Source organism: Penicillium solitum, assembly GCF_028829755.1.
Source record: "Penicillium solitum strain IBT 25940 chromosome Unknown utg000001l_segment0_segment0, whole genome shotgun sequence".
Taxonomy (NCBI): Eukaryota; Fungi; Ascomycota; class Eurotiomycetes; order Eurotiales; family Aspergillaceae; genus Penicillium; species Penicillium solitum.
This window is the reverse complement of record NW_027072121.1, coordinates 1,722,216-1,738,249: the sequence shown is the minus strand read 5'-3', so window position 1 is coordinate 1,738,249 and position 16,034 is coordinate 1,722,216. Positions and strand designations below refer to the sequence as shown.

Here is a 16,034-nt window from a genome sequence, read left to right as displayed (position 1 = left end):
GTGAACTTGCTCAATGATTAGATGATGTTGAGGCAGAGATGAAGAGTTGGCCGAAGAAACTTTGTGAGACCGCTGGGTATAGGGTTTTTCCGAGAAACCGAGAAAATATTGCGAGACCATATTTGATTGATTGCGAAGTCCGGTAGAAGTTTGGTTGAAAGGGACTTCGTAGGGTTGTTTTTATTGTTGGTTTGGCCCTAAGGGTTGAACATGAGAAGGGAAGACTTGATAGGGAAGTCATTGCAGACTTGTTTGTTTATGGAGTTGACGAACAGCTGTTATGGACCAGGTGTATGGTGGTCACAGTGCTCATGGTGGAAGGCCGACGATGAAAGGCCGATGGTGGTTATGTGGTGGTCCATGTGAAAGACTGATGGTGACTGATAGTGGCCATGGTACCTATAGTAGAAGAAGGCCGCTGATAGCTGATGGTGGTCATGGTAGAATGCTGATGATGCAAGGCTCGTGTTGGTAGCGGAAAGCTGGTCATGAAAGGTTCATGGCGGTGTGGAGTGTGGATGGAAGATCTTCACAGTGGAGGATGGCCGTTGTGAATCATTGTCAAGATGATTGAAAGACGATGATTTGAAAGTTGTCAAGGGTGGATGGTTGTCAAGGGTGGATGGTTGTCAATGGTGGATGGTTGTCAATGGTGGATGGTTGTCAATGGTGGATGGTTGTCAATGGTGGATGGTTGTCAATGGTGGATGGTTGTCAATGGTGGATGGTTGTCAATGGTGGATGGTTGTCAATGGTGGATGGTTGTCAATGGTGGATGGTTGTCAATGGTGGATGGTTGTCAATGGTGGATGGTTGTCAATGGTGGATGGTTGTCAATGGTGGATGGTTGTCAATGGTGGATGGTTGTCAATGGTGGATGGTTGTCAATGGTGGATGGTCGTCAATGGTGGATGGTTGTCAATGGTGGATGGTTGTCAATGGTGGATGGTTGTCAATGGTGGATGGTTGTCAATGGTGGATGGTTGTCAATGGTGGATGGTTGTCAAGATGATTGGAAGACATTGGTTTGAAAGTTGTCAAGGTTGTTGTTTGAAAAAATGTGGTCACAATTGGAAACGGTGGTCACGTTGTGGGTAGTTGATCGGGGTGGTTCATCGAAGGTTGATTGACCAGCCTGCAGATTGTCCTGAAGCCGCGAAGCCTGCCACGGTCAGACTGGAAATCGTTGTTTCGGGGAGTGGATTGAAGTAGATAATGGAAGTGGGTGCTCGAAGTGGATGCTCGAAGTGGATGCTCGGGGTGGTTGTGACCAGTCTGCCGATTGTCCTGAAGCCGGAGCCCGCCACGTTCAGACTGGTGGATGTGGATTATCGATATGGTCGTTCGAAGTGGATGGTTGAAGTGGTTGTGACCAGTCTGCCGATTGTCCTGAAGCCAAAGCCCGCCACGGTCAGACTGGTTGTCATTGAATTGGATAGATGGTTGATCGAAGTGGATGGGGAGGGTATGAATGTTACTAGAAACTAGTCAGCAAGGTTCGTCTTTTGGGATGAATAGAGGGACGTCACAAGGAATGCTTATAGTTCAAAGTGGTCTAGGTCGAAGGTTCATGGTGACCATGATGGAAGGTGACCATAGTGGAAGGTGCATGTCCAGATGCATGACCAAGATGGAAGGTCCATAGTGGATAGGGTCATGGTGAAAGGTGGCCATGGTGGAAGGTGGCCATGGTGGAAGGTGCAAGGTGGAACCTTGAAAAGTGGAAATGGAGACCCAGAGAAAAGAAGAGATATGTAGGAGGAAGAAAGAAGAAGAGAGAGAAATGTGGGGGAGGGGGGTATTTATACCTTTTCCAATGGCTTGAGGATCTGGGGAAACTGCGGTGGGTGACCAGTTTTGACCCAAAATGGAAGGAGCCACCTGGACAAGGTAAACCCGCAGAGCCTCACCTTTACCTCCAGCAATTGCCCTTGCATTACCTACCTAGGTACCTAGGTAGGTACATACCTTGTGAAATATTTGGTACATCCTAGACTGGAATCTATAAGCCATCGCTTGTGTTTTGCCGTTGTTACTTGTGATATCGGTCTATTCCTATCTTATAACAATGAAGGAGATACATTCCTTCGGGCCAGGATATCTCAGTTGACCTACGTGGGGAAACTCCCACCAACTCAGGTCAAAGCATTACCGTATTTCGAAGAAGGGGGAACCCTGATATCGACTGAGGCTAATTTTAGATTGATTGCCAGGGTATTTGGGCCGATTCGTTGACCTTGTGCGAGTTATATTATATGGTGCCATGGTGATCTCGTCCGAAACTGAATACTTTCGTCATAAAGTGCATATGTGTGAAGATTATCTGGTGTTTGGAAATATGCTGTTATGAAGGGTAAAGTGTTTGGAGAGAATAAAATCACATGTTCTAGAATACCCTAACATCGTGAGCTGATTAGGTATGTTTTTATCGAAGAGGTAAACATCAATAAACTGGTTTGACTAGGGTCGCTATCCTAGTATAATTTACCGGGATCCGGATGAATACACTCTATACATCAGAAGAAGGGCGTGCACCATGCGACAGGATGAAGCTGTAGCAAGGCTAGTGATGTGTCAAATAAGCAAAATTGGTTTAATTGCAGGAATTACCTAGGGGTGATCGGTATTAACAGAGACCGATGTGCTAACTCCTAGGTGAAAGCATCAACCTAGTTTAGAGAGTCTATCCGGGCCTTGGGGGGAGAGTGATAGCTTAGAGAGCCTCTAGCTTGGTCTCACTAATGCTGTGGTCAAAATTTCACACTATCTGCTTTTAGCCATTTCTTGGTTCTCGAATATATTGCATTATAGCGACCTTATCACGGAACTTTTCTTTAGGGAACATAATGGCATCAGGCTGTGGGAACCGTATAACGGTGGAGGTATTGTTGTACTGCACCCGAAAGCAGTTATTGAAGGCACCTTTCTCCAGAAGACCAAATTCAACAATGATTGTCAGGACTGTGGTGTCTAACAATAAGTCTGCCGACCAGTTCTCCAAGACATGCTCAACCACTTCAAGATGTCCCTGCTCTCGACAAGTCAATATCACACTGAGTCCAAGGTGTAGACCCATAGAGGGACGCATTCTTCCCAATTGGGGCATTGATATCAGCAGCCTCGCCGAGAAGGAAGCTGTCCAACAAAGACCCTGTCGCTGGTTCTGGTATTTGCTGACCTAATAAATCAAGGTTTCACCAGCTGCGGTCTTCGTATCGATACTGACCCTGTTGTTTTCCAGAAGAAGCAGATTGACCTTGTCATGGAAAAGGCATTCCACATCCCCGGAGTCTCGAGGCGGGGACTCTCCGGCACATTTTGTATCCATCATCATGTCATAGTAGGAGCCCTGGCTCCCCCATTGAAGACGGGTGGGACTCTCAAGAGCTATCATATGATCTCCGGGGAAATGTGGGGGAACAGACTCCACAAACATCGTCATGTCTTCCGGAGCGATCTCGGAGGTGGTGAGTCCCCGTCTCGCGTTTAGTTCCCGCCACGAGCCTCTGGTTTAGCTTCACCACTTCAATTGGGGTACCTCAGCATTGACAGCCCCGCTGTTTGAATGGGGGAGCATTTAATTGCCAGGAAAATACCGTGATCTTGCGTATAGTATTTACTACTGCTATTCCCCCTGTTGAACCAAAGTCAGCCATAAACCTCGCGGAATAACCCCATTCATTTCGGGAAAATTCAAGAATTTACACTCGCCTGCTAAGTTAATCCTTTGGACAATGGCTTATTTTGCAACTAGAACGGCTCGCGCAGCACCGTTAGGAAAATCATTCTCCAAATCTCGATCGAATTTTGTTACTCGGGGGCTCGCCACCCGCGCAACCTCCTACACACTCAACACCGGTGCGAAGATCCCCGCATTGGGATTTGGCACATTCCAAGACCCAGATTCCCAGGAAGAGACCGTCAGCCTAGCGCTGCGAAAGGGCATGCGCCTGATTGATACTGCTCGTGTCTACAACGTTGAAGAGCAGGTGGGAAAGGGAATCAAGAAGAGCGGTATTCCCCGCGAAGATATTTTTGTCGGTACTAAGTTGTGGTGCAATGACTACCACCCCGAAGACGTGGAGCGTGCTGTGAACAACTCACTCCGGGACCTGGATACCCCTTACGTGGACCTCTTGTTGATGCACTATCCCTGTACCTTCAAGCGCGGGGCCGATCGATTCCCTCGGGACGCCGAAGGCCGGATGATCCGCGGCGAGTCCACCTTTGTGGATACGTGGAAAGCGATGGAGGATGTAATCAAGACTGGAAAGGTCAAAGCAATTGGTGTCTCGAACTTCAGTAAGGGTGAGATTGAGACGTTGCTCGAGAAGACCAACACCGTATGTGATTCCTTCAGCTATCGCAAATTTGAATTGAACTAATTACATTTACAGGTCCCTGCAGTCCACCAGATGGAGGTCCATCCTTATCTGCAGCAGAAAGAATTCAACAAGTGGCTGAAGGAACAGGGAATTCACGTCGTCCAGTTCAGCCCGTTGGGTAACATGAACGATTTCTACAGACAGACTGGCTGGTCCAAGGAGATTGCACACATGAAGCGGGTCATCGATCAGCCGATCATGAAGGAAATTGCTGAGAAGTATGGCAAGAGTACGGCCCAGGTGGTACTTGCGTGGGGTATCAATAGCGGGCGCTCCGTCATCCCGAAAAGTGTTGTGGATTGGCAGGTGGAGCAGAACCTGGAGTCTGACTTCGAGCTGGAGCCTGAGGATATGGCACAAATTTCGATTTTGGATGCGAAGGCTCGCTTCAATGATCCTAGCTTGGACTACGAGTGGCGCCTATATAGCGATTTGGAAGGCATCGACGGCACTGTGAAGGGACGCACTCATTAGATATTGTTTGCCACAAAAATTGCAAATACTCAATCTAATATAGCTTTTCCTTTTGGAAGTCGAACTCCTGAATACAATGGGTATATTTAAAGGTACTCAAGACAAGAGGAAAAGGGAGCATACCCATGTATTAGCTCCGTGTTCGATATACTCCAGAAACTATGTGAACAACACAGACAAGAATTGAGGTTACAACGTTTGACTTTCCCTACTGCCTTTTATCTCGTCCAAGAAGATCGCCGCTGCGTTTGAAATTGGTATTTGAGTATTGTATGATTTCTTAAAGAATAATAGGTTGTTTTCGACTATTTCAATGCTCTTAAAGTTGATCATAACCCGGAGTCCTTTTCTAAGGTTGAAACCAGAAGGTTTGTTCAAAGGGTTGATTCATTAAATGGCCTAGTTGGTCTATGACTAACCGGCTATCTTCGTCTGATCCAAAGCGTGACTTGCTCAAGGTAAAGTAAATCCGCCATCGATAACTAGATTTGATCCGGTCATGTAACTAGAAGCATCCGATGCGCAAAAGAGGTAAGCCTATAAGTTCAATTAGCTGGCATACTCTCAGTCTCTGGAAATATTGATGTAGTCCCATACCCCCTTCAGCTCATACGGAGATGCAAATCGCCGTGCGGGAATTTGACCTAGCCATTTGTCGAGCATCTCTTTAGACGCGTATTCCATGATCTGAGTTTGGATGTAGCCGGGAGAGACAGAGTTCACACGGCAAAAGTCTACCCACTCAACGGCAAGAGACTTTGCCAGCTGTAAAACACCTGCCTTGGAGGCATTGTACTGTGTCCTGACGTTAGGTTGGGGATGTCCTAACAGGCCTGGAGGGATGGTAATTTTCCCATTTCGGAAGTACATACCGCTGCCTGTCGTTGGGGTGTATTCACCAGAAGTGCACTGACAGAGGCTGTGAAGACCACATTGCCATAACCCTGTCGCTTGAAGATCCTTGCAGCAGCTTGCGCAGTGTGGAAAGCGCCATTGACATTGACATCCATGATTTCCTGGAATTGCGCCGAAGTGTACTCCTCCCCTGCATGCTCAGAGCAGATACCTGCATTGGCCACAATCACGTCCAATCGACCAAAGTCCTCAGCGACCTTGTTAATGGCCATTGATATTTCTTCAGGCTTAGTGACATCGGCCTGGTAGGCGCGAGCTTGTGTCTGATATTTAGAAGCGAGCTCTTCCGCGGTCTTTGGGGTAGTTTCCGTTGTGCGATAGAGAAGGGCAATCTGAATGAAAAATTAGAGACAGTTCTCATTTGGAAGGATAGATGGTAAAATAGGTACGTACGTTAGCCCCGGCTTCAGCGTACGCAGTAGCCACAGCCAAGCCGATTCCTCGACCACCACCTACTACTAGGCCTCGCCAATACCCGCCCACCGCCCAAACCCGCCCGCGAAAACCCAGCCCATGGGCCGGGTTGGGTCTTAGTCAGCAAACCCGTGGGCGGGTTGTCATCCGCGAAACCCAACCCAAGACCCAAATGGGTACCCGCGATTACCCAAAAAAGCAAAAAAAGCTGACTGATCATTTTACACTAAGTTATGCAGTAATTTTCGATTATCTAATTGTTTCGATGGCGTAACTACTAGCTTCTAGCTGTGAATATTTGGAAAGGAACATGAAGGGCTTGAAAAAATCAAATTGGATAATTATAAAGACTAGTATACCTCGTAACCTCGCAGTCTGCTGGAGGGCATTGTTACCCGACCAGAAGATCTCTTCTGGCTTCTATCACTCAATTGCATGATTGGAGGCGGAAGTAAATCTGCTTCGTCGTAATCAACCACGTCTTCCTCCATACTCTCTTCTTGTTGTTCAGGTTCGTGAATATGTCTGTGTATAGAGCTCCGGCCGGTCTCTACCACCGTACACTGCACTTGGTATGTCTCCTCTGGCTCAGAGTTACCCTCGAGATTCTCGCTCTCTTCAATCTCCTCATTGTCGCTGATCGGCTCTGCATCCTCTTCGATTGCCTTCAACGCTTCATCCTCTTCAAGTGCCTCTTGGCTCTCGCTCTCCAACGGTTTCTCCAGACGAATCAATTGCTGTCCCTCTAGTGTGAGCTTTTCTGAGCACATGTACATCATCAAGTCTTGAATGGTCCCTTCGTGAAGAGACCCTCGGCGATAATGACAAATGTCTCGTGCGCTATTGAAGAGCCTTTCTACACCCGCGCCGGTGGCAGGGACTGAAAGCAAGTCTCGTGCGAGCCGAGACAGCACTGGGAATTCGCGCTCGTGTTCTTTCCAATAAAGTCGCGGCGACACAGGGACATTGGCTATTCGAGGTCAGTCAGTTGTTCCAGTGTGTTGTACTGATTGCTCGTGCCTTCGCGAAGATACTGGTCCACTTCGTCATACTCTACTCCTTCATGGAAAATCGATGCACCAGGTGGCTCGAGTAGCCGATCAAGCTCTGTGCTATGCGAATTGGAAGATCGCTGGACCGTACGGAATAGCAACTCGGGGTTCTGCTGCTGATACTGTGTGAAAGATGCTCTCAAATATTCACAGTACCTTTTTGACGTATCTTCATGGCAAGTTGAGTACTCTCGATCATCAAAAGCACTCAGTTTATACTGAGGGGCAAGTAATGTTCCAGTGCCATAGAGAAAACCGTGGTCGCGGTAGGTTTTTTCGTAGTACTCTTTCAGCTTCTGCCTCGCCACAAGCAACGCGCCATACATGTCTTTCTTCCAGGGTGTTGTCTTTCTCTTCAATCTTCGATTCGACCGTTCGATATGCTCCAGTAGTTTCCTATACACAAGGAACACACTATGGATTGTGACGTCTCTGGTCTTCATCAGAGCCATGGTGAACTGAAAAAACGGTTTGGTCAAATGAACGAGGTAGTCAATTTGCCTCCATTCAACGTCGGTAACCTTGAGCTGCGAGTATTCATGATCACAGCAGTATTTGTCGATTACATTTCTCAGCCGGCGTGCTCGGCGAAGCATCAAAAAAGTTGAATTCCAGCGTGTCTGAACGTCATGTAACGGAAAAAGCCGAGTACCACCTGATTGGAGGCATAAAAAAGCATCACGCCGTTGTGGGCTTGCGTTGACAAAGATCGCAAAGGATCGAATCTAATGCTGTCAGTGCTCTGAGTCTATTGAAAAAGTGAATATCTTGGCTCACCTTTGTCAGTGTATGAGCCACGTCTCCATAATTGATCGAATCCTTCAACCCGTGCGCTTGGGTGTCGGACCAAAAGGCTCTGACTTCTTTATTCTTAGGTGCTGCCCTGATATGTCCTAGTAGCTGTTTCAGGCAAAGCTGGATCACATGAGCCATGCAGGGAACCCGGACTATTGATTCCCTGGAGCTAATAGCTCCGATAGAGAGCAGTCTCTCTTGCAAGGCGCGTATCATGGTGTCGTTGTTGGTAGCGTTGTCTGTAGTAACGCTAAAAATACGATCGAGAAGTTTTCGTTCCTCCAGTAACCGGTGCAAAACATCACTAAGGTTGTTGCCTGTATGAGGACCGTGCAACGGCTCAAAGCCGAGGAGCATTTCCCTATAGTTCCAATCTTTGTCGATGAAATAAACCGTGATTGCCATGAATGCCTGCTGAAATGGACTGGTCCAACAATCTAAAGCGAGGGAAACCTTGGCATCTTCAGGCAGATCTTGTAACTGTAACTCTTGCTGGCAATTGACTGCATCCCGGAGCCGTCTCCGCAGGGTCTTCGCTGACGGGAGTTCCAATTCTCCGGGACCAGAATATAAAAGGCTGAGTAGCCTCTGAAACACCGGGTTCTCCACCGTCTGGAAAGGCAAACGAAGACACGTAATTGTCTTCAATATCTGCTCCTCGATTTGAAATGTTGTCACTCTGTGGACACTGGGTGAGTCTCTCGTGAAATGGTTCTGCAAAGAATCCGAAATCAATGACTGATTAAATCCCTTTTTCTTCCCTTTACGACAAGTATTAGACTTTTTGTGTCTACTCATGGCGCTTGTCCCATTCCCCTTATACTGTGGATGATCAAGCACAGTGAGACAAGCCTGGCAGATGACTCGAGGACGCCCAGAATCAATATCAGCCACCTGGTCAAAGTGTTTCCACACATCAGCGTGACGCGATCCGGTGGACCATTTGATCTGGGATTGGCCTTCTCCGTTCAGCTTTTGGCCGTACTCTGTTTCCTTCCACCATTCAAGAAACTCTGTCTCTAGATGCGACTCGTACGCAATCCATTTCTTTCTGTGCTGAGGTCCCACACGTCGGAGTGTCGCTGGAGGTCTTCGAGTAGTTATGTCGTAGGTTTTGCGGGGTCCTGTCAAAGGCTGCGGTCCATCTTAGTATACATGTAGGTAGCGCCGCAACACTCAGAGGCTAGTGGAAGGGACCATTTTCTTACAGAGGATTGAATGTCAGAATCCAAGAAGCCGTCAGATGACGGCTCAATGGAGAGCAGTGGACTGAAAGGCCGATGTATTGATCGCGATGATGAGGAAGAAGACGCCATACTGAAGTAAAAGGCCACTAGTATTGGAAGATGGGGATTTTTTTCATCTTGAGTACTTGATTGTGGATTTTGTTCCAGTCGCGTCGTGCGTTTGGATCTATCTATTCCTGAGTCGCGTAAAACCCGCGGGTACCCAAAACCCAACCCAACCCAACCCAACCCGCCCGGAGATGAATACGACTTTGGGAGGACACTGAGAAGGTCCAAATCACTGATTTTAAATGATCGAACTAAAGATAATATTTTTGAGCTCACTCGAAAGATTCTCAATTGATGAATTTACATAAAATCATCAATGTGGCCTGTAATCCTTTCAGATGTGTAAAGCAGGGCGATGGGGGCAGTGATCTACATGTAGAGAATATATATTTCCAGGTCGATGGCGTTGATTGTTTCAGTGTAATATCCACTCAAAAGCGTGACAGAAATAAATGACCAAAATTACACCAGATGACTAATCAAGTTTATCCACGATTTATGCATGTTTTTGGGTATTTTGGGCAACCCGCGGGTACCCGCCAAGAACCCATGGGCGGGTTCATCAAGGCCAAAACCCGCGGTGGGTTGCCCATGGGCGGGTAAGGAAATTGAAAACCCAACCCAAACCCGCGTTTGGCGAGGTCTACCTACTACGTTAATCACTAGATAGGTGCATACAGTCAAGACTCACTTACCAGTGATTGCCACAACTTTACCGGTCAAATCGAAAAGCTTCTGGACAGGCGCATCATCAGGCTTGGAGAGAACCATTTTGAACAGCCCAACGTTTTCACTGTAACCTCCACGCCTCAGAAACATGGGAAGATCTATTTATGTTCAATTTTCATCTTGACTTCTTTTCACGTCAACAATAGTCAGGCCCAATACTCTTTACCGGCTGCGAGAAATCAGAAAGCCACGGGGTTACTATGGGCCCTGGAATCATGGAGCCTGGGGTACGGCAATTACCACCGTCTCGTGGATATCCTCGTCTCGGGGGCCACCCCACCATACCTTCCTGGGGGTTCTGTACTACAGAAAATCCCAACAGGCGAGAACTAAATGTACACGAAAATGTACGCTGATGTGCTCTGTCAGTTTCCAACTTGGAGACATTTCCAATTTTGGCGCAATGGAATCCCATTTCTATTAGATTTGCGCAAACATATAAACAGCTTCTCATCCCAGAAGAGTTTTATGTCCATCACTCAGCATGGCTGGCAACACTGAGTTTCACTACATTGGGATTGATGTAGGTACAGGCAGTGCGCGTGCCTGCGTCATTGATCACCAAGGCAATATTGTTGGTCTCGCTACCCAGAACATCAAAACATGGCAACCACATCCGGAATTCTATGAACAATCAACCAAAGACATCTGGAATAGCATCTGTGCGGCAGTCAAGCAAGCTATACAGGAAGCAGGTTTGCACCCATCCAGCATCCGAGGTCTTGCTTTCGATGCCACCTGCTCTCTGGCTGTTTTCAGCAAAGAGACCAACAATCCAGTCTCTGTGGGTGGTCCCAAAGGCAGTAGTGACCAGAACGTGATTCTATGGCTGGACCACCGCGCAGTGACAGAGACCAAAACTATCAATGAGACTGATCACCCTTTGCTCCAGTATGTAGGGGGCGGCATGTCAGTCGAAATGGAGATGCCCAAGATCCTCTGGCTGAAAAATCATATGGATCCGAGCAAGTTTCAGGATTGCGAGTTCTATGATCTTGCAGATGCCCTCACCCATTTAGCGACTGGAGAAAAGACTCGAAGCTACTGCAGCGTAATTTGCAAGCAGGGCTATCTCGCAGCCGGCACAAACTACGGCGAAGAAGGCTGGCAGCTGGAGTTTCTGAATCAGATTGGGCTTGAGGATCTTGCCATCGATGACTATGCTCAAATTGGTGGTATCAACGGCAAGGTATGTGTATAAAAAGATTTCTACGCTTAAACCAAATCTCACCACTTAACTTTGATAGAACGGCCGGTATCTTAGTGCTGGCGAGCGCGTCGGACCTTTGAGCGAGAAGGCGGCTGTGGAGTTAGGGCTCTTACCGGGTATCGCTGTCGGTAGTGGGGTCATTGACGCCTATGCGGGCTGGATAGGCACAGTCGGTGCCAAAGTTGACCTTGGACTAGATGGTCCGGTCGACCACAGAGAACATCTTTCGCACCGATTGGCATTAGTTGCTGGAACATCCACCTGTCACCTGGCGATGACGAATGATGAGCTGTTCGTTGCCGGGGTCTGGGGCCCATATCGGGATGTCCTTTTCTCTGGGGCGTATGTTGCCGAAGGAGGCCAGTCGGCAACCGGCGAACTCATCCGGCATGTTGTTGAAAGCCATCCCGCATACTCGAAAACAGCTACAGAGGCGAAGAATGCCGGCATTTTACTTTACGATTTTCTGAATGACTACCTGCGGGAACAAGCAAAGGAGAGCGAGTGTGCTCATGTGTCCGAGTTGGCTAAACATTTCTTTTTCTACGGTGACTTGTGGGGCAACCGCTCACCTATTGCTGACGCGCAAATGAGAGGGGCAATTATCGGGTTGAGAAGTGATACCTCAATCAAAAATCTCGCTCTCCATTATTACGGAGCCTTGGAGTTTATAGCGTTGCAAACACGTCAGATTGTGGATACTATGAACGAACGTGGGTATCAGATCTCAACTATTTTCATGTCCGGATCACAAACACTCAACGATCTCCTGATTCACCTGATTGCTTCTTGTTGCAAAATGCCGGTAATTGTTCCGGAATATGTGCATGCGGCTGTTTGTCACGGTGCTGCTATGCTGGCAGCTATGGCCGCCAGTCAGGGATCGGGAGAGGAACCGAAGGATCTGTGGAGTATCATGACCCAAATGAGCAAGCCTGGCCGGCGTTTGGACCCCACGGGTGATGCGGATGAACAAAGGCTCCAGGCCAAATATGAGGTATTCTTGGACATGTGTTTCAAACAGCGTGAGTATCGAGATTTGATAGATAAACGAATATCTACGGCAGAATAGAGAATGAAATTCATCCAGGGAAATTCTATTCAGAAATTACTTCTGCCCAGCAGAGGAAATAGTCTTAATCTTTCTTGAGTAGATACGTGAGCATGGGAACTATACGAATTGAAAGTGACCTAAGTCATTTCTCCCAGTCTCTCCCCCACGGGAAGCTCGCAGAAAACATCGGATAGTGAATGCCTGTCAACGGTCGGTCAATCGGTAAGGTTTGGTAGATAACAATGGACTATCACTAAACGGCTGTCTCAGTTTGTCCGCCTGTTCTCTCTACATACTGAAACTCCCGAGGTAAGTGGTTTGCTTATTAGCAACATTGAAGCTCCTCCCATATGGATTCTATCCAAAATGGGCTTTAGTGGTAGTATAGTAATATATTACTGATAAGGTTCAATAGTAAGTGACGAAGTGTAGATTGGCCCCGTGTCGCATCGTGTGCCCCGAGTCGAGCACTACCCCGGCTGAGTGGAACCGAGAAGGTTTGAACACCCCGGGATTTGTTCTACGCAATTTCTGGATTCGGATCCTGGGGTAACAGATGCTTGGCACATCCGCATGGCTTGAAGTGAGCTAGATTTAGGGCACGTCTGACGTGATGTATAGTAGTATGAGTAGACAATATAATTACTGGGACCCCGCGTTTCTCGAATTAGACCCCAGAAGTCTTCCAAACGAACTACTTACTTCTCCCATATAACTCCTTTGTATGCGATGTTAAATATGTTGAACGACGAGCGGGCACAGTGGAAGATTGCCGCGAGGCTGGAAAAGAAACGCCTATTGATAGCGGTCAACTGCCTCGCTGGCCTTGCAATCTTCTTTTTCGGTCAGTCAATCCCCAATCCCCAATCTATGGATCTTTTTCATACCTAGTATAACTAACTTTGATACACCACGCAGGCTATGACCAAGGAATGATGGCTGGAGTCAATGACTCCAAATCCTACGTTGAGCGGATGGGGCTGGGGTACGAGAAAAATGGATCAATAACGGTCACCAACACTCTCTTACAGGGAGGCATCGTCTCAGTCTACTATTTGGGAACTTTGGTTGGATGCTTTATGGGTGGGTATGTCAGTGATCGATTCGGTCGTATCATGTCCCTTGCATTTGGTGCTGCCTGGGGTATCCTTGGAGCTGCACTTCAGGGTACAGCGATGAACCCGGAGTGGATGATTATATCTCGTCTCATTAACGGCATCGGGACTGGAATTCTCAATGCTACCGTTCCAGTGTATGGCTCTGAGCTTGCGGATTACGAGTCTCGTGGCATGTTCATCGCCATGGAGTTCACTTTGAACATTGTAGGTGTGGTGGTGGCTTACTGGTTAGGGTTTGGGCTTCGCTACATCGACAACGGGACATCCGAGTTCCAATGGCGATTCCCTATTGCTTTCCAGATTGTCATGCTGCTCTTGCTAATTATCGGCTGCTGGTTCTTCCCTGAATCGCCTCGTTGGCTCTGCATGACAGGCCGTCGGGACGAGGCGTTTTATGTTCTCAAGCGCCTTCGTGGGTCCGAGAACGAACATGCAGCCATGGTAGAGATGAGAGAGATTGAAGCTGTTGTCCGGCTTGAGGCAGAGTCGGAGGAGAAAACCACCTACTTCCACATGCTATTTGGCATTGATCAAGGAGACTCGCACGTTGCGCGACGTGTTCAACTAGTGATCTGGCTACAGATTCTGCAATGCTGGTCTGGCATAGCTGGCGTCACTATGTATGCACCAAGTGAGTTGACTCAGTGACCTTCTCTTGTCTACTAAAATACTAACACACTCGCAGCTATCTTTCAAATCGCCGGGTTCGATTCCGAGAAAACAATGTGGATCTCAGGGCTGAACAATATCTTCTACGCATTTGCAACCCTCATTTGTGTTGTCACTATTGATCGGATTGGTCGCCGTTGGACCCTCTGGTGGGGAGCAGCAGGGCAAGCAGTTGCCATGTTCCTCGCGGGTGGTCTGGCTCGTGGTGGAATTAATAACCCAGACAACCAGGGGCCGTGGGGAGTTGCAGCAACATCGATGGTCTATTTGTATACATTTGTCTTTGGTGCTACCTGGCTCACCGTTCCATGGCTTTATCCAGCAGAGATCTTCCCGCTCAAGGTTCGAGCCAAGGGTAATGCTTGGGGTGTGGTTGGCTGGAGTTTGGGAAATGGGTTTGTTTTTCGAATCCGGTTCTAATAGGAATATACTGACAGGCATTAGATCATTGACTCTAGTCCTTCCATACATTTTTGCAGCCATTGGAGAAAATACGCTGCACGTATTTGGCGCTGTAAACCTCATCAGCATACCAATTGGTGAGAAGATTAACCTCCCTATTCGAATGCGACTGGACCTGGCTAACGGGTTTTAGTATGGGCTTTCTATCCTGAATCTAGCCAGCGAACACTCGAAGAAATAGATATGCTTTTCGCTGCAGAGTCACCATTTACCTGGGCAGCCGAAGCAAAATTCAAGATACTCATTGCAGAACATCCAGACATCGGCCGCGCTCATCAGCGTCACTCCGTTTTTGAAATCGAGAAGGGCTTACATGATATCGACACCGAGCACAAAGAAACAGTTGCGCACGATTAGATGGGCGCTTTTGAGATTCCTCATATAACATGTGGGAATTACTTAGTCGATAGTCTAATGCAGAAGGTCATTTTGTTCTAGAACCGCTACAGCGACAATCGGAGATTCCGATTGATAACTAGTTAACTATTCCGGGAATTGATAGGGACACCCCAACTTTTGTTAAGGACACCCCATATTATGTAATTTGAATTATTAGATAATATAAAATATCATGTGATATGTATCTGAAATACCCTTATTCTCTCCATTATTTACACAGTACACGACCTTCGTGTATGCCCAACTATACCGCATGCAGTACATTTTGATGGTGCTTTTTTCCTCTTCTGTATAGGCTCTTCAACTTTCTTTTGCTCTATCTCATCCCGCTTACGCTTCTTAGGCTTCGGCAATGGAACCAGGGGCTCTAAGAGTGGAAGATGCTCTAATATGTCCTCTGTATCACAAAGGCCAATTCGCCAGAACGGGTGGATATCTGATAATGGAATAGCTGCATTACCCTCTAGTAAAGTAGCAATCTGATGTGCGCAAGGTAGACCCATCGTTCTTGAGAATGTATTTGTACAGGGAGGTATAGGAGCTATTTCTGTAGCTCTTTTAGCCTTTGAAACTTGCTCACTAATTCGTCGGATTGAATATCGAGAGGTCCTAGTCATGATATTAGTATAAAGCTGTTGTGATGGTACTATTACCTTTTCAATTTGATCTCTTATAAGGTCATATTCAAGCGTAGCATGTTGGGCTTGTAAAGCTTGTGAAATCCTTTTAAATACAAGTAACATATCCCCTGTTGAAGCTCCTATATGCTTTTTTAGAAAGGCATGCGAGCCTTCAACTCGGGATGTCGCAGAATTACCTAGGTGTAGGTATTGTTGTGTCCACGCAACTATAAATTTCTCTTTATAAATTAGCCATGTATCTTTAATATATCGAAGGGGTAGGGGGGAGGATTGATATTGCTTTTCAAATTCTAAAAGCCTTATATTATAGATATCCTCGGTACTAGAATAGATTAGCTGAATCCACGATTTGAGAAATTCTTGATGCTTATTATTCGTATCGAAATACTGCTTTGTATTTTGTGTCACATTTTTATTAATAT

At 47.1% G+C, this 16,034-nt stretch overlaps 6 protein-coding genes across 6 annotated transcripts; 4 read left to right on the top strand and 2 right to left on the bottom strand.

The window, feature by feature from the left end:
* Positions 1-1,215: 1,215 nt before the first annotated feature.
* N7455_000703 (uncharacterized protein) lies at positions 1,216-1,514 on the top strand (the record flags this gene model as incomplete). Its single annotated transcript, XM_065603856.1, has 2 exons — positions 1,216-1,465; positions 1,489-1,514. The coding sequence occupies 2 exons, from the start codon at positions 1,216-1,218 to the stop codon at positions 1,512-1,514; spliced, it is 276 nt and encodes a 91-aa protein (XP_065462347.1).
* A 1,259-nt stretch (positions 1,515-2,773) lies between these two features.
* N7455_000702 (uncharacterized protein) lies at positions 2,774-3,442 on the bottom strand (the record flags this gene model as incomplete). The annotated part of the gene is made up of 2 exons (XM_065603855.1): positions 2,774-3,178; positions 3,227-3,442. The coding sequence occupies 2 exons, from the start codon at positions 3,440-3,442 to the stop codon at positions 2,774-2,776; spliced, it is 621 nt and encodes a 206-aa protein (XP_065462346.1).
* A 292-nt stretch (positions 3,443-3,734) lies between these two features.
* N7455_000701 (aldo/keto reductase) lies at positions 3,735-4,859 on the top strand (the record flags this gene model as incomplete). Its single annotated transcript, XM_040958097.2, has 2 exons — positions 3,735-4,343; positions 4,398-4,859. The coding sequence occupies 2 exons, from the start codon at positions 3,735-3,737 to the stop codon at positions 4,857-4,859; spliced, it is 1,071 nt and encodes a 356-aa protein (XP_040811581.2).
* A 453-nt stretch (positions 4,860-5,312) lies between these two features.
* Positions 5,313-10,101, bottom strand: N7455_000700 (uncharacterized protein; the record flags this gene model as incomplete). The annotated part of the gene is made up of 8 exons (XM_065603854.1): positions 5,313-5,396; positions 5,457-5,654; positions 5,732-6,106; positions 6,548-7,158; positions 7,209-7,965; positions 8,018-9,169; positions 9,867-9,973; positions 10,026-10,101. 8 exons carry the CDS (start codon positions 10,099-10,101, stop codon positions 5,313-5,315), a joined length of 3,360 nt encoding a protein of 1,119 aa, XP_065462345.1.
* A 442-nt stretch (positions 10,102-10,543) lies between these two features.
* N7455_000699 (FGGY-family carbohydrate kinase) lies at positions 10,544-12,341 on the top strand (the record flags this gene model as incomplete). The annotated part of the gene is made up of 2 exons (XM_040958052.2): positions 10,544-11,248; positions 11,307-12,341. The coding sequence occupies 2 exons, from the start codon at positions 10,544-10,546 to the stop codon at positions 12,339-12,341; spliced, it is 1,740 nt and encodes a 579-aa protein (XP_040811481.2).
* Positions 12,342-13,061: 720 nt separating this feature from the next.
* On the top strand, positions 13,062-14,929 carry N7455_000698 (sugar porter family MFS transporter; the record flags this gene model as incomplete). The annotated part of the gene is made up of 5 exons (XM_040957984.2): positions 13,062-13,167; positions 13,242-14,072; positions 14,127-14,505; positions 14,555-14,649; positions 14,706-14,929. The coding sequence occupies 5 exons, from the start codon at positions 13,062-13,064 to the stop codon at positions 14,927-14,929; spliced, it is 1,635 nt and encodes a 544-aa protein (XP_040811567.2).
* Positions 14,930-16,034: the final 1,105 nt, after the last annotated feature.